Raw genomic sequence first — 25,197 nt, 5'->3', positions numbered from 1 at the left:
TTGAATAAGTTTCTGTAGATGGTGAGACACAGAGCTGCCACGCTGAGGTGGATGTGCTGCTATTGAGATAGGCTTCATCTGAGCACCTACTACTCACGGAGGTGCCTATCTCCTGCGCAGGTCCACAGCGTAGCAGGACATTTGAGACATGCTGGTAGAACCACAGCAACCTGGACTTGAGATACATACTCTTGAGCATAACAGAGAGAAGCCATTTTGCTTTAAAAATACGTATTTTCCACATCCCCTTAATGTATGAAGACATAGCCTGTCCTTTGCATGGCCGAATTATTTCTGTATAGCCTGTCTCATTTAAAAATAAATCATCTCTATTATGAAAAGACTAGAAGAGCATCCATGGATTTGACAGATTCTAAAAATCTTTCCAAGCCAATTCACTGGCAACAAAATGAAGGGACAACTCATTTCCAGGGTGATGCCGACTGAATCACTCTAGAGCAGTTGAAGAATGGATCCTGACCTGGGTAGGTGCTGTGTTTAGGTCCAGTGACCATGCAACCCGCAAGGACTTTTCATGCTATATATCCATAAAAAAAAAGCTTATTTTCATTCATGCTTGTTTTTCTTTCTTTGCATTCTTTAGAAGTTTCAAAAGCTCTGGGTTTCATGTCTAGTGGGTAGTATTGTGTTAAGAAGTATACAAAAATGTGCAGAACTGCAGCTGAAACAAAGGCACTGTCTTCCAAGAGCATTTGGCTTCTCACAAGTTCAGTTGTTGGTGCAGTTTGTTCTTTAGGCCAAATCTACTTTGAGAAAAGGTTACCCAGAACAGTTTAATGAATAGAGGTTTTTCTTCTTTCAATAAAATGCCGTATCTAATCCAGTGATCTTAAGAGAAGAAAATCATCAGTCATCATTTTCTGACATAAGTAAGAATTTTTACACTTTTACATCATCTTAAATGTAGATATTGGAATTCCATTATAATGCTTAACAAAACTTTTGAATGCTTGTTTTGAAGATATGCATAATAATCATCCTTAATTTTAAAATAAATTGTTTATGAGATCTTTTGTTTTCCTTTATTTAAAATGATTTACTGGGGAGATAAGTATTTCTATAATGAGTTACATGAACTGACTCGCTGGTTATGTTCCCTTTCACACACCTCAAAGTTAGGTAACATCTTTTCATAGTCTTTTTATTCTTAGAATGCTTTGTTTCTCATTTTGCATGAATTAGTCATTGAATGGAAATATATTTGACTACGTAAAGAAATGAGCGTTACTGTGAGCCTACAGAAGAGGCCTACACTAGTAAAACCGGTTTCGCTCTTAACTAGAAGCCTCCACCAGGCTGGTGTGGTTTTTTTTTAAAGTTAAGCAGAAAATATTTTTTGTTTTAATATCATTCACCTAAGAGTCTTAACATTGACATAATTGTCAAATTAATTAGTAAGTCTGCAGTGGGTACAGTTTAAAAAGCAACAACCAAAACAATCTGAAGAATCCAAATTATTGCCATTTTTATTTCCTCCAGCTTTTGAAAGATCTTTTCCTGTACATAGTCCTTTTTTTTTTTTAACAAACAGAATTATCTGTAAGATGTTGTACTGGATTTATTATTTGCCAGAGCCTTAATGCGGAGAGGAGAGTCAACTTTGTCGAAGCCTGGGAGTTTTGAAACTTGTAGCACTGAATATAGAGATTGGGATGGTCAAGACAGGCAAGTGTCTCACAGGATATTGGTGCACTTCCTCAGGGCTGTTTCATATTGAGTTAGTTCATCTCCCTGTGATTCATCTCATGATTTTTTTGTGCACGTTCATCCATTCCCACGATAACTTCACTTGATGAGGATAAACACATTAATAAGAGCTTGCCTGTTTGGGAAACAGCGTCTGATCAGCTTCCAGAATTACAGTGACCACCTTCTTAGCAAAGGTGGACCCCTTTGGATGGACCCAAAGGTTTTGGACCCTGTCCCGAACCTGGTGTACAGCCTTGTGGCTGTGGACGTCTTCCCAGACCTGTGTGCTGAGTTCTGGATGCAGAGTGCCGCTCTGACACCGGCTACGGTTAGCTACAGAGAGAAATGATGGAAGGATTTGGCCCTATCCCTATTGACAATACAGTAGCGTTGTTATCAGCTGATGAATTGTCCCTGAAAAAGTGTTGGTGGTTTCGCTTTAAATCTACTGAAGAGCTGCTGATGTGTTCATTGCAAAAAGGCCTAAAGACTTAGGAGGTAATTATACTGAATTTTGTATGTTTTGAGTAATTTTTGAGAGCTTTCTAACTGTAGGACTTGCTGACCCAGTGAAATATTAGTTTTTAGAGCCACATGCTGTGTCAAAGTGTACACATGAGATATTTCTAAAACGATGAAGCTTGTGTAGTGCCCAATATGCAGGTCTTTGAAATATTTGCTGAAAAATGAGTTTGGATGCAGGGCAGAATGAGCAGAAACCTGATTTTGGATATATGCAATCCAGGAACACATAGTGGTGCAGCCGTTAGCTTGAAGTTTGCAGGACAGATAACTCGTTCTTGAATTGCTTTATATTGCATGGCATCTCTGTACAGACTGGTTTTGTGTATATGTCTTAGATCCATTTATATTATATTATATTATATTAACATACTGGTCCAAACTTTTACTGGCTAACAGTGGGAGTGACCCTGTAGTCTTCTGCATAAGCTATATTTCCATATGTTTCGTGAACTGGAAAGAGCCATTCTTGCTTGGGTTTTTGTTTTTGTTTTTTTTTTTTTTTCTCTTAATACTATCAAGTGCAAGTTATAGATTTGTTACAGGAAAATAAGACTTGTGTTTTACAATAGTTTTTTAGATCCCTGTTGTATTTACTACCGCACACTAACTTTCGTGGAAAAGACTAAACAGAAGTCGGTGATGGGTTAAAATCTGTTATGCTACACTAATACAAAGCTGTCCCAGATAACTAAATTTTCTAAAGGAGGGTAATACATTTGGTGTAAATTAGTAACACATGGAATACAGTATTATACGGAGAGTTTACTAGTTAAAATTGGAGATGATAAGGATTTGAGAAACAGCAAGGCAGGTAACAGTTGACTGTAATTGAGATGACACTGGGCTATGCAGGAACAAGCAGGAGATTACTGGTTGCCTGCTGCTTTAACTGGTGACACTGTTACTAGGCATGTTTTGATGAAATCAGCTGATGAACTAAAGTTAAGAGAGATCTTCAATTAGAAAGAGGCTTCAGAGATTGGACCAAAACAAGTGGATGACAGAGAGGACTGAAATAATACATATTTAGTGACCCAGATGGTACATCAGTCCAGCTCCTCTGCTCAGCAAACAAGCAACAGGCGTCTCGAGTGAAGGTCATGGATTGAGTGACAGGGAGCTGACAGTATAATATGATTATGAGAAAGCAAAAGTAACCCTGAGATACATTTGGAAGATCTTATAGCAGAGAGGAAACCACTGATGTGTTTGTGGAGACGCCTGGAGGACTGTATGGTTCTAGGTGCCTCTATTCGAGCACGGCAGCTCCAAACTGATGGGGCAGACAAGGACTGCCAGGCTGCCTGTCGCCTTGGTCATCTTCAGAGAAGGATAAGAGTTTGGCTTTGTCAGCATGATGCTCAGTGGGCTTCTGATAGCACTCTGAGTACACTGAGGAGAGGGGAAGGTCCTGAAGCTGAAGAGCTCATTGTTGGCACAAATGGACATAATCTTAGTAAACAGAAGCTGAAAATCTCCTTTGCTTAGAGGTTTCCCTGAAGCACAACAACAAAACAACAGGCAGCAGATGGACCAAGGCCTACCCTGAGAGCAGAGGGAAGGCTTCTGCAGGGGACTGGCTGGGCCGGTACGGGTGTCATTTCCCGGGCTACCTAGAGTGTCCCAAATCCTCATCTGAGGCATTGAATGAGCAGTGGTGTTCCAGTCCTTGGGAAAGGCAAAGAACAAAAAGCCATAGCAGTTTCCAAATACTGTTGTGATGTGTTCAGCCCAGATGTTGAGTACTACATGGAACCAAGGAATGGGCTGCCCTCATCATCTTACAGAGGTTAATCTGACATTAAAAGGCAGCTGTAAGAGTTTGCATGTTTATTTTCCCTCTCTGCAAAATAATTTAATTTTGAAGCAGGTCTTGTGCATCCATCGTCACCACTTTGGTTTTGTTCATGGTTACTTTTTCATTCGTCCTGATGTGTGTTGTGTTTTTTTTCTTTTGCAGAACAGTTCGTGTCTGGCTGAAGAGAGACAGTGGGCAGTACTGGCCCAGCATATACCATGCAATGCCATGTAAGTATAAGGAGATGTTCACTATCTACTGTGTATTTGCAAAATAGCTTTTCTGGTTTTGATGAAGCCTCATGTTAAGGACCATTTGCAAGCTTACCATTCTGTGTTAAATATCATTCTTGAACAATCCTCTTGGTTTCTGTGAAGCTTTGCCAAGTTGCATGCTAATGCTACTGAGAGGCATCAGGGAATACAGCAGCAAAAGGATACAGATATGCTGGCAAGGGATGATCATTTAATGTGAACATAGATTAAAAAATGTGGGAGCTCAAAACGTAGTTTTACATTCTGTCACTAATGGAGTCCATAAAGCTTTGTAAGTCTCTAGTATAAATCACTCTGCCCTTCCTACTGCATGTGGTTAGTCCATTAGAGTGCAATGGTAAGTGGTTTTATTTGATAAGAACTTAATATCCTGCAGCAGCTAATATGATATAGAGGATACTAGGCAGGGAAGGCAGCTCTTCCATCGAAGAAGTAGAATCATTTCACCCTTACAATTAAATGTGGAAAACCAAGTCTCTCTGATGGATCCCTCCAGTATGTATGTCTCCTCTCCCAAAGAGAGTGTCCATGCTTTAAAAGAAACTGCAAATCAGTGTCTGTTTTTTCCAAGAGACAGTTGAAGAAATCACAGCCCTAGCTCTTTGTCATAACCCCTGTGGTTCAGTGCAGGAGTATAACTCTGCAGGTCACCAGCAGCAGGGGTGTGCTAATCTCCTCAATCAGCTTCAGATTCAACTGTCCTGTCTTTGGAAAGCTTACAAAGCTGACCTTAAATTCACAGATTTGGGAGCATGTATCAAGTCCCATTGAGGTGTTCTTACTGGAGAAAGAGTTATTTTAAGCTAAGATGTCTAGATTTGGAAGAGACATCTGTCTCCATGATACGTAAAATATTTAATAGATAATAAATTTTAATACCACAAAAACATCAGCTTGGGCCCCTAGAGTGGCCATAGTGTTTGACTGCCTGGTCTAAGAAAGCGTTCATTTGGTAGAGAGGAGGATCTCTTCTTTCTTTGGTGATGGACTAGCTCATAAGAGTATGTCAAGCCTCACAGGTACTTTTCTGCTCAATGTTTTGCACAAAAAGGTATTGCAAATCAGCTAATGATGTGGCAATCTGTGGAGCTCTGTCACAATCACTGGCAGTGGCCTGAGTTCCCTTGACCTGTCCTGAGAGTTTTGCTTTCCCCAGTCAAACTGTTATGAAATGGCTATTTTAGCAGTTTGGCAATGATACTTCTCTTTTTCCATGTGAAGTTTTTGCATACATTTGCATTTTAAAATCTTGTTAGGACCTCCTCTGGTCTTAGCAAGGCTGCATTATTGCCAGTAATAACAGCTTCACTGGAAGTGGTGGAGTAGATCCAGATCCACTGAAAGGGGACTATTTTAAAGCTCCTTCATAAATTTGAACACCTGACACTGCTCCTTCACTTAGAAGGCTGGTAAGCTTTTGAGCCATGAGATATTAAAATTATGCTGTGTTAGTCACCAATTTCAAGAATGATCAGGTATAATTAGCAACTGGAGCAATGCCAATTACATTGTTATCAGCCATGGCTTTAAGCTAGGAAATTGTAGGAAGGGCTCTGAGTCAGCTTCTGCACAAGTCTGTACTTGACTTGAAATGATCATTCAGTCTGTTGCTGTGTGGAACACCTTTTTGATGGTCCTCTGCTTTAGGTTCACATTGGTTTTTGTTTTCTAGAGAACAACTGCCCAGAGGTTCTCTGTGTAAAAATGTAGTAGGCACGATGGTGCCTTTGTGCTGCTTAGCAAGCATGACTTGTGACTTTGGTTATGGTGGTGCATGACCCGCACCCTTTTATGATTTAATATCAGGTAGCCTTAATAACTGAATTTACGCCCTGTGTACTCCAGGAGATGAGGAGGATGAGGAGTTGGGCCGAGTCAGCCATGTGCTTTGGTCAAGCTCTGCACCCAAATAGGGCCGTCAGTGCATTCTGAATATGAAACCCATTAAATACCTGGAAAAAAGATCAAGATTGTAGATCCCTTCTGGGTAGGGACACTTGCTGCTAAGAGGTGGGATTTCCCCAATTATGAAGTTTTATGCACTGCCTATGGGTGTTTCTGTGGCTAGAAAATTCTGGACAACATGGTGGCCACATTTTTGATCATCTCCTCTAGCCTATGAGAAAGAAAGAGCTGTGAGTGTTGTACGCACTGTTATATCATCAGTAAGGCAAACTCGGTAAGCTGGAAACCTAGCTTGCACGTCTCCTTCATGCCAGCTAGCATTGTCTCAACAATTGTATTAACAACAAACCTCTGATGAGCAGGTTAACCCTCCTCATGGTTGGATGTGTACTCTTGGTTACACACATGCAACACAGATTATAGATGTGTAACTATGGTTAGATGTGTGACTTTTGGGCAGTGTCTGTACAGGAGAAAACAACTCAGTAGACACAAATTTATGAAAGGGAAAGGAATTGTAGTCAAGAGAAGTAAGCTTTGCCCCCCCCAAAAAGCCACCCAAAAACACCCAAACCCAACCAACCAAAAACCTCTCTCAGATGTGGAACGGAGTAAAGGATTTATTGTAGTGAACAGTGGAGTATCCATATCCAGTCTTTGAGGCAGATAATACGCTGTCTGTCTTATGATGGTTTTTCTAGCTAACTCTATGCTTTGAAGAGGAGGGTAGGAAAACTGCAAAGCAAAACATGCTCCTTCGGTCTTCAACTATGCCACTTTCAGGCACTTCAAAGGGAGATTCTTGAAACTGCAGGTACAAAGTTTGTATTTCTCTTCTACTTCTGTCAGCCTCTAATAGAGGTGACACACTGTCAAAAGCATGAAATATGTAATTGGGCTTTTCCTCCATAACTCATTTTCCAAAAGCTAAAATCGGTGTGCATTTGCCCTGTATTTAAGATAAAGACTACAGTCAGACTTCTGCATCAGTAATATCCTGCCTGTCCTCTGTAGTAGTTCAGATCAATCTTTTTCCAGTCTGAAATCCAAATCATAGCTAAATACTTCAGAGTGTTGTTATTTTTCCTGGCTGTTATTTTAAAAGGATCTTAAACATATCAGAAGCTTAGGGTTTGGGGGTTTTTGGTTTGGTTTGGTTTTTTATTTTTCCCCCTTCCCCCTCTTCTTAATGAGTCTGTGTTTAAGTATCTGAATGGCATCTTATTTTCACTAAAGCATAAGTTGCTGCAGTCTTTTTGCAACTGGCATAGCTTTAACTACATTAGTGTATCTAGCGTGGACATAATTTTTGTTCTGACATAATGATTTTTCCAAGAGCACATGTTATTGAAGAATTCCCTTAGGAAAACAATTATAGCAAAATAAGTATCTTTACACTGCTATAGCTGTGTACACGCGGGTCTGGAATTTAGAAATGACTTTTTTGTAATCAGCCTGTGTCAAGTAGATTCTTGTACCTTTTCAGTCTGAAGTGTTTCAGGCTGTTTGGGAAAAGCATACTTCAAATAGCTAATTTTCCTGGGACTTTTTCTCTCTAAGCTGTTTATTGCCTTCAGAGTTACTAGTAACTCTTTCGTTGTATGCAGTGTCTAGCGTTTGAAAGCTGATAAGTAGAATATGCCCGTTCTGGCATTAAGTGCCTTTAAAAGGATTTGATGTTTATTCTGCCTAGAATTGCCTTCCCCCCCTCCCCCGTTTGTTTTTCTCGCAACTGTCTCATCCTGCTCCAACCCTAGAAGCCTCAATGTAATAGTAATGCACCACCATCCGCAGGCATGATTCAAATTTGCCTTTTCTGAGGGAGAGGTATAGGAAGGAGAAGTTTTGTCACTGTTGGTAGCCCTAATTTAAGTGTTTCCCTTCTGGCAGTTTCCTTGAACTGAAGCCTTTTCTTTGATTTAATTCAGTCAGCCCTTCCAGGAAAGAAATAAATCGAGATGCCTGCCTGGATGTGGATCTGCTAGGTTTTTTGCTTGCAGTTGGTCATCCTTTAGGAAATGTTTCAAGGGGGAGTCAATACTGAAGGTAGAACAAGTTTTGATCAACAGTCAAAATAGACTTTCCTGTTCTTCATATAGCTTTGCTGCCAGCTAAACTATCGAGGAAGACTTGCTGAGCTATGGACTGTTTAATCCTAGGTGAGACATCACACAAATTGAGAATAAACCAGATAGACAGTACTGCAAGAGAAGACTCCAAGCTTGTTAGTAATAAAACCACCTCAAGTATTCACAATGGAGACTAGAAACCAAGGAGGGGGGGGGGCAGAGCTAACAGCACATCTGACTGCACTCTGTATTTATCACAAGAATATGGTTTAAAAAACACTCTTGTTGCTATCCAAGAAATAAGAATGCCTGCCCCTAGCTGCAGTTGGCAATTGCTGCTGAAAAATGATTCCTGAAGGTTTCTGTTGGGACAGCAGGACTCCCAGCTGCATGCTGCTGTGTTCAGCAGTAAAAATAATCCCTGCTTTCTGAATGCAACTTCAGTTTCTCAATTAAACCAAGCATAGCTTTTGAATTACTGCAAGAAAAATCTGGTTTTACCCTTGATGCGAACCTTGCCAGATCCTTGAGGGAAAATAGTATGACTGACTTGTGTGCAATTTAAAAGTATATCCTGATGTTTATTAGAAGTAATAGTGATACAATAAAACAATGACTAGTTTTCAATAGTCTTTTATTTTGGCCATAGTGTGTGATACAGTTGTAGTGTTGTCTGTGGGACAGTTGGACTCACAGTCCTTAATATTGGCTGATATGTTGATTCCTACAGGTTAACTTTCTTACTGCAGATATAGGATGCAAGCCTCTGACATAATACAGTGTTTTCTTTTATTGTCAGTAAAGTTCAGGCAAATGTAAAAAACTAAATTATTCAGCTAAGTAATCTCTCAGATTTATACTGAAATGTCAGGTGCCTCATATCAAAACACCACCGCTGCTCTTGTATGACATGCCTGTTTTCAGATAACTAGTAAGAAAAAATGAAGGAGCTGGAGCAAGAAATAGCCATTGTTCCATGTCCTAATAGGATAGGGTTGAATGAATTGCAAGAACACTGTTTGGTTTTTTTGTTTGGTTGGTTGGGGTTTTTTTAATGCTTGTCTATTGGAAGGGGCAAAATGCTGAACAGCATCATAAAGTGTGTTAGCTAGTTTTAGGCTTTCCAGAACTTCAAGAAAATGAGAATCGCAGTTTTGTTAACTTCATCAACATGTTCATTTTTTTCAGCTCCATGTTCATGCATGTCTTTTAACCCGGAAACCAGAAGGCTGTCCATAGGTCTAGACAATGGTACAATCTCAGTAAGTACATCCAAAGATTTCTAGTTGAAATGCTTCCCTGTTGAGAAGTATATGTGTGATGTTGTGGTGAGGATATTTTTGTTAGTGTTTGGGAAAGAGACTTTTTACTGCTAGTGGAACTGAAGCTGTAGTGTAGAAAATGGCAGATTATTACAAATTTCATTCCAACTGCCACAAAGAGATTGAGTGGGGTTTACAAGATTTATTAGGCAATTAAACAAACTGTCTCAATCTGCATATCTTTAAAAAAAAAAAACAACACAGAAAAACAGCTGTTGTTTTATTAAATTTGAGTGCCTTGTTAATCATACCATACCAAAGTTTTCTGAAAGCAACTATTAAGAGGGGAAAAATCATTTTCTGAGAGGTAGAAAGTGGATTTCTGCTGCTTTTCTAAACTTCAGGGTTCAGATTTTGTTTTCCTCTCACTTCCTTCAGAGGAGTAGCTCCTAACTGGCAGTGCTGTTGCTGAAAGATTTGGTTCATTAACATCTAATAGAGATCTAGAACAGAGGGTAGCAGTTGACCTTTTTCATTGGATTTTTCTTGTGGGCTAATAAGTAAAGAGCTATATCACTTTGTGGAAGGGTCATGGGTCAGAGAGATATCTTTCACCTATGCCTCATCAATAGACTCTTCTTCCAGTTTAAGGTCATTTTACCATCGTTTCAGATTTTTACTACTATTGTCTCTGCCTTACGGGCTTTATAACTGAATGAGTGTTTGCAGGTTGACATAAGGGCAGCTGTCTGCACTAAAGCCAAGATGGTATTTGGGAAAGGCTGTGGGACCCTTTTATCTGTTGCCTGTGAGCTGTATCAAAGACGTGAAGGTTTTGCCCCATAAAGCTATTAATGGCCAGTAGTAGAGATTTTTCTGTGCCTTTAGGAGATTTCTCATTTTGTATCTAGGAGATGGGACAGCTGCTAGAGAGTTCCGTGCACCTTTGAAATTCCCTCCTTCCCACTCTCTGAAATAGCTGTGATTTGCCAGTCCTACTAGGTACTTTTATTTTCACCAGGCCTTTGAAGAATGTGGAGGAATGTGAAGGCTGTAAATAAGGTATTTAAATACTCTGGCATGATGGAAGAGATGTGTCCTTTGTCTTCGGGCCATTTTGCCTAGAAGAGTCAGAGGGTGCTTGAGTCTGAATGGAGTCAAATGTTTTCCATTCTAAAGCTAAATGAGTGACCCAGGTGATAAACCAACATGTGACTTTGGGTACTTATACCTATATAGTGCCATGTCTGAGGCAGATTCTATTTGTTGCTAAGCTGGACTCTTGTTTTCCCAGTCTTCCGGATACAAGTACATAGGAGGGGGGAAGGCCTGTTCTGTGTTTGTTAATTTAGTCGCCTGTTGCTGCAGGCAGCTGTGTGGTACAGGATTGTGCAGAATATGCTCTCCACAAACTCCCACAAGCGATGAAATGTTTCCCTCTGTAGCAAACCCAAGGCTTATAAGAGAATCCACAACTGTAATGTGCTACAGGAGGTGGGAATGGAAGAAGAGCAAGGGTAGCCCCATATTTAAGTCCCAGCAATATTGGGGTGTTAGAGAAAATCCCCAGGTACTTGGAAGTAGGTTACAACCATCCTCTGGAGAAAAGGATGTTTTCCTTCCTGGGTACAGCTATGATGATCTGTTTAGCACAGAAGTATACAAGCAGGACACACTGACCACAAAATAAGAGAACTTACTGCAACAAGGTGACCTTAGTGCCCTTACTTTTAACTGTGTGGTCCTCAAAGGGACCTCAAAATTGCCTCGTCCAAGCAATTTACTTGAGCAGCTTGAAATATTTGGGAATTAGTCAGCTGTTCCATGGTAGCACTTCTGGTAATGCCCAGCACTCTTGTGTACGCTAGGTGCAGGACGAAAATAAAATGCTAAAAATCATTCTCTGTCTTCACTTTTTGTAGAAGGAAAAGACTGCTGGCAAGGGCTGTAAGCTAATATAATACTCATTAAGAGCGTCACATAATCTCAAAACAATCTTTTTGCAGTGCAAGGAAGTACTGCTTTTACTTTCAGATGTAAATGGAGATAAGAAAATGGAACTGCTTTTTTTATTTTGCGTGAAATTTTTGTAAACTGTATGGATTTTGGTTATAAGCCTGGCACCTCAGAAATGTGTATGGTACATTTTGAGAAGGATGGGCAGCAATCCTGTTGTCAAAGATGTTCCAGCAAAGCCACCAGGAGGTGAGTTTGTATAGCCACCTTTCCTTGTGAAACAGGGTGGCAATTTTTACTTCTACAAAGATGAAGAAATAGTTTTTGACCTTTTGTAACTACTCAACACGAAGGCTGCACAAACATTTGTGCAGCACAGTAGACCATTCTCTTGAGCAAAAGATTGTCTAGCATCTTGCTTGAAGAGTGGTGATACTAAAAAAAAAGTTTCTATGATTTTTAATTTTTTTTTTTTTACACTTTGCAAACCTTTTTTGCGAAGTAATGGCATTTCTGTTACATTATGCCTTAGGGACTGCCTGAGGTCCCTTTTGGAAGCCAAAAGATTTTATCATGGTCATAAATTCCTTGCTCTGAAGTGGAAAAAAGCATGCTTTAATGGGTGCAAGTCTCTCAAGATACCACAACAAGAAGAAACAGAGGAAAGGTCTATTATTTGCAATAGACAAGACTTCCACAGCCAAGATGAGACTCGTCACCTAATTTCATCCATCTGAAACTTAACTTCCTAAATAAAGTTAATCATTAGGTTCTGCAGCTGGTAGAGGAGAGGTGAATCACCTTTGGAGATACCCATGTTACTTACCCTAGAAACTGTCTTAGAATGGCAAAAATCTCTCTGCCCATTTGTGGGGCGATTTAAATACAGGATTTAGTTTTTAGGTAGATGAAGTTAAATTAAATTAATCTTTTTTTGCTGACCATGCTTGTGTCTAGATGAAGCTGTTGCACACTTCAAGCAGGGCCACAAAGAAAACAGGGTGCCAGAATAACCCCTTCACTATTCTTCCTTGGGAATGGCACTTGTTAAAATAGATTCATCTTCCACATCATTTGATCTTGCAGGTGTCTACATGTTTGACCATAAATAGGACTTTGAATACCTGAAACTGAGTCAGACTCTACCTGCTGTTGCGCACCCTTTCCCTCTGCCACTGTGGGAAACTTGCTATTTTTAAGTTCAAGAAAACTATGTGATAGTTTCTGTCCTCTCCTAGTTTTTATACTTTATAAAGTGGAAGTACTGTAGTTGTTTTATAGAGCTGTCTTTGCAACGGACATAGATGTAGGGTCTGACAGTAGATTTAAGAGTCTTCTCTTCCATTTCTGAAGCAGGTTTGTTGTTCTCTGGAAGGCATGGCGAGAGTGCTGTTGGTCACTTGTGTTAACAGCGCAAAGTCAAGCCTTTAAGGAGACCTGCAATGTGGTGTCAAAACGATGTCACCTATCAGAGTACAAACTGCAAATTCCCTGGGGTGGGAACTAGATTGTGAATGGATAACACCGAACTAATAAATAAAGATTTTTAACTCCTCTCAGAAATTGATTCAGTTGCCTAAGCAAAGGTCTGTAGTGCTGTTTTGGGATACATCAGTTGGTGTCCACCTGCAGCTCTGGAAAGGCGTGGGTCTTCCTTAGACTCTGGGCCATGTCAGGCAGCCCCATGGCCAAGGACTCTGAAATGGCACACACCTGAGTATGGGTTTTGTTTGCCTTAACAAGAGTAATTTCAAACACGATGCTAATAGTATTTCCAGGGTGAGGATTTACAGAGGTCTTGTGCTCAAGAGACATTTGTGGTGGGTATATGTGTTTCAGCATGAAAGAGGTACGTGCTTCATGAAATTATAGTTGAGTCTTTTCAGATAGTCAAGATTTATGCTTTATGAAGGCTTTCATGGTACCAAGTCATTGTTATAATAATAAGATTACCTGAAACAGCCAAGACTGATAACTAACATTTTCAGTATGGCAAAAAAGGTAGTAAAGTAGTTCCAAAAAAAAAACCCTCTGAAGAGCAGAAAGTGATCTTGCCAGAAAAAAATGTTTTTAATCCCTGCAAGGAGGGGTTTGGTTTTGCCATCTCAAGGGCTTTGATATATCCTAGCCTCTCCTGCGCAAAAGGGCTTGCACAGGAATTGGAAATCTTTCTCCGTTCTGTTAACAAGCACTGACTGAGCTGTGTGGGTGACCCCAGCCTTTCTAGCTCATTAAGGAGAGCCAAAAAGCTGCCTAATGAGAACTGAGCATCAGCAGCTTTGGGAGCAGCAAAACACCTATGTATGGAAGGATTAAAAAAAAGCACTTTCTGCTGGTACAATGTTAAAGAGATGTAGTCAGTGCTTTTGTAGTGCAGATGACACAATGTACGTGCAATAGGGCATGAATTTCTTGAGCAAGGTGCCCTGTGCTAAAATACCTGTCTATTGACGCAACTAATACATTTGGCCTTGAGAGGGAGATGGGAATGAGTGCAATGGAAGAACATGTGATAGTGTAAAGGGGAGCAGGGAGTAAAAGACCTGGAGAAAGATTAGAAAATGCAAAACAAGAAAATGTGTCGCAAATTATCATATGCTTTCAAAGGAGAAAATGAGAAGCAAGAAGTCTTCGGGGAGGGGGGAGAAAAAAATATATCCAGTATTCAGGTTAATGGAACTGCGTTTATTTTGTACTGTGTTTATCACTTTGGATGGAGCAGTATATTAATAGTACACAGCTGTGGTTTGTATTAAAGCATACAGAGCTAATCAATACTTGCGTAAACCTTATGAACTGCACTTGAGATTGATTCACTGTATTACAATGGAGAGACTCAAAAGCCTTTTCAGTCTTCCACTGAAACTGTGGGACTGTTCAGTCCCACATGGGACAGAATGGCCACATCAAATTTATCAAGGGAAAATGAGAATGCAAACCAGGCTCTTCATCCCATCTGAAGTCACCAGCATCTGTGCGCCACCTCAGTGAAAGTTGGGATCAGTACTAGGACAGCCAAATTGGTGAGAAAGGCAGACGTATCCTCCCACCATGTGTTGCAGCAATTGAAGCTGTTTCTCTTTAGGTAATGACAGCAGAAATTTAGCATTCATAGCAAAGGGTCTTGCTTCAAGTAGGCTTTGTAGTAAAGCATTTCATGTGGTGGTTTAGCATTCTTCAGGCAGTGGTTAATGAAAACCACTTCCCCTGTAAGTAGCTAGGGAGGTATAGCAGATTTTTAACATTCTGTGGTTTGTAGAGTTAAGGTGACCCTGGTATAAAAATCCAGCTGACTTAATTGATTTGTCACTGCTGTTTAAATAACCCTCCCCCCTGTAGTTCTCAGCTGCCAGGGGAAATCCAATGGGAGGCGGAGCAGATCAAGGAAAGGAAGATGAAATAGAGCAATTTAAGAGAATATATTTATAACTAACTTAGGAACAGAAACCCAGAAACAGCAAAATACATAGCTGCCTCAACTCACTCACAGTTGTTTTCCTGGAAGTTGGGATCTGTAGATGTTCCACAGATGCATATTGCAGCCTCTCCACCTTGGTGCCAAGCAGTAGATATGATGCGTTAAGGTAATCCTGGTGCTGGAAAGCCATGCAGATTACCTACAGTGATCCTACAGAAAACGCAGAGTGACTAGGTTGTTTTTTTTGTTTCCATTCTTGTTTGGAAACTGTGGGTAAATACCAGCTTTTTGGTGGTTAGAATCTCTTCTCATGCTCTTTTGCACTAAGCATTTGGTTTGCCTTAAATATAGTCTGTAGGCATCTGAAGTCCAGTCTTCTCTACTGTTGCACAGTGGTTTTGGCAGTGCTTATACATGAATATTTCACAACTGTATGCTTTGAAATTTAGCTTATCTCTTGTTTATAATGCTTCTCTTATTTTCACCCTATTTCCCGATTAAATGAGTTAGGTTTTACGTCTTCTGTCCCCAAGGTAGATTAGGGAAGTTTCTGTGATTCAGGCAGTTTCTGCTATAAATTATTTAAATTATTAATATGATGTGTTTTTACACTCCTTGGTTTTCCTTTGTGTTTCTTTGAGTGCGTTGTGCACACGTAGGTACCTGACAGCGGTTTAAAAGCTAATTTGTGCAGCAGTGCTGCAGAGCCTACCCTTTGCCTGGGTGTTTCCTCCAGAGAGGTGTTGCGGGAGTTTTGTTGTGGCCGCTCCATTTCCCCTGCTTTGAGCAATGTTTTATCTTCAAAACGAGCAGCAGGGACATCCAGGTGCTCAGTCAGTTGAACCACACAGGGTTTTTCCAGGAGCCAGGGCTGCCATGCAGACTCTTAGCTGCTGTTTTCATCATTTCCGTGTGCAAAAGCCGTATCGGTAGTTAAACAGCAGCGCCAAGGCAGCAGGACTGCAGAGCCATTTCCCCATAGGTGTGCTCTTTCCTGGCCATAGGGTCAAGCCCCCAGGCTGCGTCGCACCACACATGGGTGTAGTGTATGCACACACACGGATATGTGTGTATCCACACACGCTTGGGTGTGCACACATCGCCCGTTTCTGTCCAGGCAGTCCTGAGCAATAGGTGTTTGCTACGTGCCAGATCTCAGGTCTCATTTTGTGGTACTTCGACTCATATCCAGCCATTTCTGTCAGCTTTTTTGACTTCTTTTTTAATAGTTCCTCTTTTCTGTGCACTATTCTGTTCAGAAGCACTCGTGGTGTTGTTTCTTAGGCAGCTTTAAAAAGTGAAATAATTTCGGTTTTTAGATGGAGGTACTCAAAATTAGCAAAACTATAGACAGGGGTTTGTTTGCAAGACAGGAGAGCTTACCTTGGTTACAAATTCAAATCAAAGCACTCTCAAACACTTTACGTCTCTAAGCACTGTTTCTTTTGTTTTTTTCTTTCCCCTCCCTCAGGAATTCATTTTATCAGAAGATTACAATAAGATGACACTAGTGAAAAATTACCAGGGTAAGAACTGTGATCCATGTTAATTGGTTTGTATTGTCATTAATTTTTGTTAGTGTTCTCTTAAGGAGTGTGAAATGGAGAGAAGTCTCCTCTACAGTGATTGATATATATATTTTTTTTTTTTTTTTAAAAAACACTAATGTAAATGCTGGTTTTAGCAATAGATCAATAATGTGCTTTGTTCTGAGATTGCAAGACCTTTAAAGACCTGTTTCATCTTCTGTTGTTCCTTTGGAATATCATTCTAGACAGCAAACTGTCCAGACCACATTTGGGGAAGAGGAGTATTAATTTTTAATCTTTAGTAATCCAGTGTATCTAATTAAACAATTTAGGAGACTAACCTGTCTTTTAGGGCTGAGGCATTTAGGACTGCAACTTTTGGGGTTAGTCTGGGTCTATTTCAATAACTGCCAGCTTTAGTAAACTCAAGATTATCAGGGAATACCTGTCATAGTAAAAGGTCAAGAAATGCTAATCTATACCTTTTCTACTTATATTCTGATATTCACTAATGTGATGTTTTAAGAAACTCAGCTATTTATCCTTGTAAAACCTCTAAAGGGCACTGCACTTGCGACAGGCATTCTTGTAAAAGTAACAAATGCATGCAACAATTTATTCTTGTATCTCTTTTGCTGTTAGGCTAAGAGGTGGTATGATATTATATGGTATCATGTCATTATATGCTAAGCGTTGTGTTTCTGTATAGAAGCCTCTGACATGTTGGCTTGAGATTTCTCACGTACATTTTAAAATATGTATTTACTCATATATTTTGAATTTTATACACTGAAAGGTTGAGAGTATAATTTAAATCTCTAAATGGAGGCTCTGGGGATCACTTTGTAATGTGTAGATTTTAAGGTATGAAGAGATCCTTGATTTTCGCAGAGCATTGCTAACATACATCAACTTTCGAGTGATTTACCTCAGCTCTTTCATGAATGCCTGGTGTGTTGTAAGATGAAGCTAGAATGCCTGCATTTTTTCCTAGCTTGTAAAAACTAAAGAAAAACATCCAATGATGATCAAATATATATGTGAATCTTAAGTAAGATTGCTGCAGTCTGACTGTACAAATCATTAGTATCCGAATTTGTGACTGCTCCACAATCACCAAAGTTTGACACAGGTAGGTTTCATATTTAAGGGTTGTTGCACTGAAGAGTCCTACTGACTGTTCTCTATCCCCCTTTGTTAGTAGCTCATCCATTTGCATGCTTGGATTCAATCTTGCAGGCTAATCACAGCCTAGGCAGGGTGAGCTGAAGTTTTTTTTTCTTCTGCATATGCACAACAACATATGCATGAGACCACCTTTCTTGCCGAGCTCTTCAGGGAAAAGGCTGAACATTTTGGAAGGAGGGAATGTACATCTTCTCAGTATGGCAGAATAGGCAGTTGACTGTGTGGTGGCTTAACCCCAAGCAGGAACTAGAATAATAGCAATAATAATAATGACGTGGGTCACTCTCACCGCAGGTGAATTGGCACCACTGGAAAGTGTCATTCAAAGTCCTGAGGCTCGATTCCAGCAGGCAGATTTTTGATGGTGCAAGGGAGAAAAACAAAGGAGAGATTCCCTGCTGTTTGCAGCACGCAGATGACCTGAGGCTGCCCGCTGCTCTGAAGCACAGTGCCTCCCACCACCTCCATCCACAGAGTTGTGATTCTTGATTCTCCACTCCTCGCCCTGTGTGTTGGTAGGGGAGCGCAGCACAGCCTCTGCCACTTTCCTGGGCTTGGTGGGACCCGTACTGGAGGTCTGGGGTGCCAGGGAAGCATCACGAAAGTGAGATGTTCTGGGAGCTGCCGTCAGTCACAGGCTCCTACAGCTCCATTGGACCATACACCAGGAGGTACTTCTGTGCTCCCCACAGTTGCTCCTCGCACTTGCTTCTCCAGGACACTGGATCTGGGCTTACTGGGGATGTCACTGGGACCAGACTCCAACAGCACTGCTGGGACACAGATAGGTGGGAAGGGCCCTGTGTTCACCATGTTGTCTGGGAGAATATGCAAGGAAGGGTCACTTAGTCCTTTGGGTAAGCATGTAATGATCCAACAGAGATGAACCTTCCTCATGTGGTCTAGGGTGACTCCCCTCCACAATCCCATGTTGGTAGTACACCTTCTTCACATGGCTGTGCCAAGGTATAGGAGTTGGCATAAGCACCGTGGCAAAGCCTTCAGGCAAGGAAAAACATAATTAAGAAGGATCATGTAGTTTTGTTGAGTATGGTAGCCTTCTACCATTTGTCAAAAGCCTTACTTTAAAAAGTGTTGGGCGTTTGCTTTTGTCTAGAGTTGCCAAGTAAGGCCTTTATATTTTTTAAAGATATTTTAGGGGGAGTAAATAATTTTATTTAGCCTACCAAGGAGCTTTAGCTTAACCATGCTGGCTAGTTTTGCCTGTGCTAGCTTTGTTTGTAAATGTTCAGCACTGCTGTTAAAAGTAGCACCTTGCCCAACCACTGGCTGGCTGTTGATCATGTCCCATGAAAAGGTATTATTATAAGTAGCTGAAGCTGCTGTAGTGATTAAAGGACACTAATTGCATCTTGAAAGGCCATGAATATGCCTGTCAAATGGTCTGCTAGTGACAGAGGATGACAGCACGTCCATAGGCTGTGCTTTGGTCTTAGCAGGGGTGTGTGGCCAGGTCTGGTATTGTATGGCAGCTGAGCACCGGCAGCGGAGGTGGCATGCCATGCTCTGCAGAGGTTTTGCTGTGACACTGTGTCTGGGCTTGCAAAATCGTAGTTTTCTCAAAAGAGATCAAAATGCAGAGATTGGGGATGTGACACACTCTTAGTCAGGACTCTGGGGTGGGTCACGGGGCATTGGCCTCCTACACGCGCTAATTCCTTCCCGTGCATGAGGAGGGGTGGCGCAAGTATTTGAACGGTGCCGTTTGGGATGCTCTGGGAGTGTTGAAGAAACCCTTCCCTCCCCTTGGCAGCCTCAGCTTCCAGCCCCCTCCAGTCCCTCACAGGATGGTCTTTCCCCATGGCTGTTGCTGATTCCTGCTCTGCGCAGCCTTCTCCACCCTGCTCCTTGCAACTGCACCTTCTTGCCAGGGGCCACGTTTCCAGTCCGTACCCCATCTGGATGATATAAAGCCTCCTGCTTTTTAAATTTTATTCTTTTAAATTTATTGAACGTGCATTTGTTCTTCCGAGCAGGATTTGCTTCAGCCCCATGCTTTCTGCAGCCTGCCCATTTCGGGGGTGTTCCCCTGCCTCCTTGCTTTCAGCCAGCTCACACTGTGCCCTTACTTCTGCTTTCTCCTATGCACAGCCTCTTCTCTTGTGCTTTTCTTACACACGTTAAGCTTTTCTTTCTTACTACTAACTTCTACCTCTCTTTTGGTGTTTGCAGCTGTTTGGTGTTTGCAGGTTTTGTAACTGTTTTGTTGAACTGTTGTAACTACTGGCACAGCCTCTTGCCCTGCACTGTGCATGGCTGTGCTTCTCAGACCTTTACCTTTAAACACAGCGTGGACCCTCCTTTCCCCTACACTCTGACTGCTGACATCTCAGTGTGCACCTCCTGGCTGCAGCTGCTTTTCTGTGGGCATAGCCCTCCCATCCTCTCTTCAACTTGCTCTTTGCACAGCGCTCCCTGATGTTCCCTGATAATGAGAATCATAGCAGGAGTGGAGCCCCCCTGCTCCCTCCCACCCTCCTGCTACAGGTGGACCTGCTCCCTTCTTCTGTCTGCTGCTTCTCTACCTGCTGTACGTAATCTTCCCCTGCACATGGGCTCTTTTCTCACGCTGGCTTACAGAGATCTGCTCTCACCTGCTGCTTGCTGTGGCTTTTTCTCTCCTGTGACCACATTCACCCTTCAGTCCCCTTCTCCATCCTGCTGTTGTTGCAGTGAGGAGCTTTGGAAGTGTTTGCTCCACTTTTTTCTGCACACAAATGGTGATCAAACCTTCCGTGGATGAAGGACTAGCTTTTTGTTTGCTGTTTCACAATCCTAAACCTGTGTTAATCCTAGGGCCCAGACCTCTTCCTGGCTCTACTATCAACTTCCAATCTTCTGATGTTTTGCTACTTTAAGCCCTTACATGGGTCAAATTCCCTTTAAATGACAAGTGACTTTCTACTTGCGTTTGTCCTCCCTTTCCTGGCTTACTTAGATGACCTCCACTGCGCTCTTTCACTTAGTTCAGATGCTTCTGCCATCAGCATGTGTGTGGTGGCACCAGCTAATGCATGCAGCACTTGCAGGGGGGCAACAAAGAGCTGAATTGAAAGCTCTTTTTGGGGAGGGAGAATAAGCAAAGCTATCACGTGCATCCCTTCCACCTCTTGACATGTACATGTTTCTTTAATGTCTACTCCTTACTCGCAGGAGAGTGCTGTCTCACCATCCACAGGCAGTACTTCTAGCAAAAGTTACAGGCACTGACTTTTAGAAGAAGTTTTAGGAGGAGATAGGAGGATATTTAGGAGAGTTGGATGGTGCCAGCTATCCCCACAGCTAGTTCAAACCATGGGAAGCTGATATTAACAGTAGCAGTTACCGTGTGCTGAGACAACATCCCTGGACAGGCCATGAACAGCCTGGTCTCAGCTAGCTTTGCACGTCCTGTGGAAGTGCGTGGGTCTGTCTATGGCACTGCTGGTGCACACGAGCCCCTGGGACATGTGTGTGAGCCCATCAGGTGCTTGTAGCAGAATGCATCCCATTGTGGCCCTTTCTGCAGTGCACCACTCCACCAGCTAGGGCAGGTGCTCCCAGGGAGACCAACAGATAAGCAAAGACAAGCATTAGTCACCCATGGGGTCACTGAATTTCTTTCCAGAGAAGAAATCTGGAGGGCGGAGAGTAGAGAGGATCTGTTTAAAAGAGCTCAAGTGACTCCTGGGTGGTCCCCATCCTTCTATCCTGATTACAAACATAGAGTTTAAAAGTGTATGGAAACAAGACCCAAAATCGGAGCTCTTCTATGGGCAAGGGTGAAAGCATCTGGTTCAAGTTCAAGTCTGATGCTGTAAACTAGTCCAACTGCCAATCACAGTTACGGCAACTTGCATCAATGCATCTATTGACTTTTCTCCTCGGGGAATCTGGGTCTAAAAAGCAGTGTGGATCAGGGGCAGATGTTAGCTTGTGCAAGCCTCCTGGTCTTTGCTACAACTGGTTCCCTCCAGTAGGCTTTGAACACAGCTCTCATCTATGCTATGTATTTGTATAGGGCAGGCAGCAATCTTCCCATACTGTTCTAAGGAATTTCTCTGCATTTCAAACAGAGGTTTTGGGCTGTTTATTAAGCTTCCAAAGATATTCAATCTTTCCAGTGTATCAGCTTTTATACAAACAAATACAAGGAGCCTGCTTTGTGCGACATATGTTGCTAGGTCTCAGAACAGTAATAAACCAGTAGGGCTGTAGGTTGAGGAGTATGGCATTCGCCGCTAAGTTACAGCTGGGAATAATTCTGCATGCCTTTCCAGCCACTTTTTTTATTAAAAAGCCGGCTCAATCAGCACTTCACAACCAAGCCCACTGGTCATTCATACAAAAAACTTTCTGTACAAGCCTGGGTTCTCTTGCTTTAATGAAAAGCTTTTGATGGCTTTATTTAGGTAGCAGTAGAAATATATTCCTTCAGCTGTTTTATTCATCTTGCCCAGCTGTGATTTTTTTTTGGAGGGGGGGGGTAATTTATTTCATCCTAATTTCCTTTTTAGTTAGTTTACATGCAATGCTAAAACTTCCCTTTGGTGCAGGGTTATGCCTGTGCTGTAACTCATCATTCTCCTGGGGTACCACAATCTGCAGGCCAGATCCACCAGACCTCGCAGCAGGAGGAGTGGCAGCGTAGGCATCTGCACTGCTGTCATAAAACCAGCTCAAAAGAGGTTTAAGTAGAGCCCAGAGCGCCTTCCACAATGGCAACTTTGTCGGTGATGATACAATGATGGAAGGAAAACTTGCGCTACTGTAGAAGATAAATGGCTGCAAAAGGCATGGAAGTAATTAAGTGTTGCTTCTACTCTTTCTCCGCTGAACACGCAGAGCAGGGACCTTAAAGCTTGCATGGTAGCTCGTGTCAATGGGATTATTAAACATCAGCTGCTTCTGTGGGGAAGGGTGAATGGGTGAGTAGGGAGTGGAAGAATTCGGTGAAGTTGGCATGTGCAGCGGTGCTCTGCCCCCGTGTTCTTCTGCACAATGCAATTATATGTCTGTCTGCTTAATTTTCAGCTCATCAAAGCAGGGTCATGATGATTCTGTTTGTCCTGGAGATGGAGTGGGTATTAAGCACCGGACAAGACAAAAACTTCACGTGGCACTGTTCGGAGAGCGGCCAGCGGCTGGGAGGGTACCGCACCAGCGCAGGCGCCTGTGGCCTGCAGTATCCTTTGCCTGGCTCTCAGCTTTATTTCTGCTCTTTGGCACTTAAACAGCCTCTTTAGTTTATTTTTCTAATTGTCCTCCAAATGTCCTGCCCTGTATAGGTTCAGTGCTTTGTGAGAAAAACCGTTATTTAAAGCCAGTTTTAAAAACTGTCTGTCCTTCTTGCTTTGTCTCCTTAATGCATGGTGGCATATTTAGGTCTAAGCATTTTTGAGCAAAACAATGGGCGATCTGCAACCTATTGTCGTCTGCTATTGTAATAAATATAGACAGGACCTTCGTTTAAACATGCAGTGCATGCTTTCTTCTAAGAATTAACAGTAGCAAAGTAGGTCAGTGATCAGGTCAGCATGCCTGTGTGTATGCATGGTAAAAATTAAATTACTTTAATATAAAATAATGAGTGCTTGTCCTTCACTCTGGAGTAGCCCAGTATGTATTGGGAATTTGGGTTAACTAAGGAGTAAATGGCTCCGGAAATGGCACTCAAGTGGCTTATTCACCTAGAGCTGCCCCAGCTGCCTGACAATAAAAGAAATATTAATTCAGCTTTATTGTAAATGAAAAGGGAAGTGGAAAGGTATGAGCTCTTAGGCTGAAACCAGGGGTTAGCATAAACGGACTTTTTAGTGCCCTGTAGTGTATGTGGTACAGATGATGTGTGTTTTGCCAATTCATGGGAAGTGAGACTGACTGTAAATTACTGTCTGAACACGGACTTGCTTTATATCATCTGGTCAGTCAGCCAATCTAAACAGTGTAAAAACTGAACTTAATTTTTAATTGAATGATAAATACTTTTGAAAGTGTGAATTTGTCCTGTATTTCCTAAACCTCTCTAGAGAATGGACCATTTCAAGTGATTCAAAATTTTGAAGGACATTTTAATTTGGGTCATCAGATCATGATGGCCTAGTGGCCTTCTATAATGGAGTGACTACATCAGTGGACAAGGGAAAGGCTATGTCTAGCTGGACTTTTGTAAGGCCTTTGACATGGTCTCCACAACATTCTTCTTTCTAAATTGGTGAAATACGGATTTGGTGGGTGGACTGTTTGGTGCATGAGCAATTGGTTGGATGGTCACATCCAGAAGGTCATGGTCAATGGCTCAATGTCCAGATGGAGACTGGTGACAAGTGGTGTTCCTCAGGGGTCCATATTGGGACCAGTGCTGCTCAATATATTCATCAGTGACATAGACATAGGATTAAGTGCACCCTCAGCAAGTTTGCAGATGAAATGAAGTTGTTGACATGCCTGAGGGACAGGATGCCATCCAGAGGGACCTGGACAAGCTCAACAAGTGGGCCCCTGTGAGCCTTCATGAGGTCACAAGGCCACCTAATGAGGTCACAAGGCCACCTAGCCTGGGGCAAGCCCCAGTATCAATACAGTCTGGGGGATGAAGGAATTGAGAGCAGCCCTGCCAAGAATGAGTTGGGGGTACTGGTGGATGAAAAGCTGGACACGAGCCGACAATGTGCACTCACAGTGCGAAAAGCCAACCGTATCCTGGGCTGCATCAAAAGAAGCATGGCCAGCAGATTGGTGGAGGTGATTCTGCCCCTCTACTCTGCTCTGGTGAGACTCCACCTGGAGTACCGCGTCCAGCTCTGGAGTCCTCAGCACAGGAAACACATGGACCTGTTGGAGCAGGTACAGAGAAGGGCCACAGATATGATCAGAGGGCTGGAACACCTCTCTTGTGAAGGCAGGATGAGAGTTGAGGTTATTCAGCCTGGAGAAAAGAAGGCTCCAGGGAGACCTTATTGTGGCCTTTCAGTACTTAAAGGGGGCTTACATGAAACATGGGGACAAACTTTTTAGCAGGGCTTGTTGCAATAGGATGAGGGGTAATGGCTTTAAACTAAAAGAGGAAAGATTTAGACTAGATGTAAGGAAGAAAGTTTTTACAATGAGGGTGGTGAAACACTGCAACAGGTTGCCCAGAGAGATGGTAGATGCCCCATTCCTGGAAACATTCAAGGTCAGGTTTGACAGGGTGCTGAGCAACCTGATCTAGTTGAAGATGTCCCTGCTCATTGCAGGGCGGTCAGACTAGATGAAGGTCCCTTGCAACCCAAACTATTCTATGATTCTATGAGCATGCTGGTGGAGATCAGGGAAAAGGATAATTATTGATAAATACTGCAAAAAGCTTGGCAGAACCAGGAATGTGGGTTTTTTTCCCCAGTGTCCTGTGTGCATAAAATCAGCGCTAAGCAGTTGTTCCTTAAATATCCAGTATGGACTTTGAATGTGGAATTAAATTGGATGATAAGTTCAGAATCTGTCCAGATAGATGGTTCTAGTAGGTGGCTGAATGGGTCCAGATTTTATTCTGTTTAGAATATGTGTGATGCACCTAATGT

General features: G+C 42.0%; 1 protein-coding gene across 1 annotated transcript in view; it reads left to right on the top strand.

Moving 5' to 3' along the window:
- Positions 1–4,201: 4,201 nt before the first annotated feature.
- The window catches only part of WDFY2 (WD repeat and FYVE domain containing 2), a 32,467-nt gene continuing 11,471 nt past the window's right edge, over positions 4,202–25,197 (top strand). The window contains exons 1-4 of the mRNA XM_009882365.1: positions 4,202–4,263; positions 9,471–9,544; positions 16,390–16,444; positions 22,670–22,820. Coding sequence (XP_009880667.1) covers positions 4,257–4,263; positions 9,471–9,544; positions 16,390–16,444; positions 22,670–22,820 — 287 coding nt within the window. The 5' untranslated portion in view covers positions 4,202–4,256. The remainder of the gene's footprint in view (positions 4,264–9,470; positions 9,545–16,389; positions 16,445–22,669; positions 22,821–25,197) is intronic.

This window comes from Charadrius vociferus, unplaced genomic scaffold (assembly GCF_000708025.1).
Source record: "Charadrius vociferus isolate BGI_N301 unplaced genomic scaffold, ASM70802v2 scaffold263, whole genome shotgun sequence".
NCBI lineage: Eukaryota > Metazoa > Chordata > Aves > Charadriiformes > Charadriidae > Charadrius > Charadrius vociferus.
The sequence above is the reverse complement of the archived record's forward strand: the minus strand, read 5'-3'. Positions and strand labels throughout refer to the sequence as shown.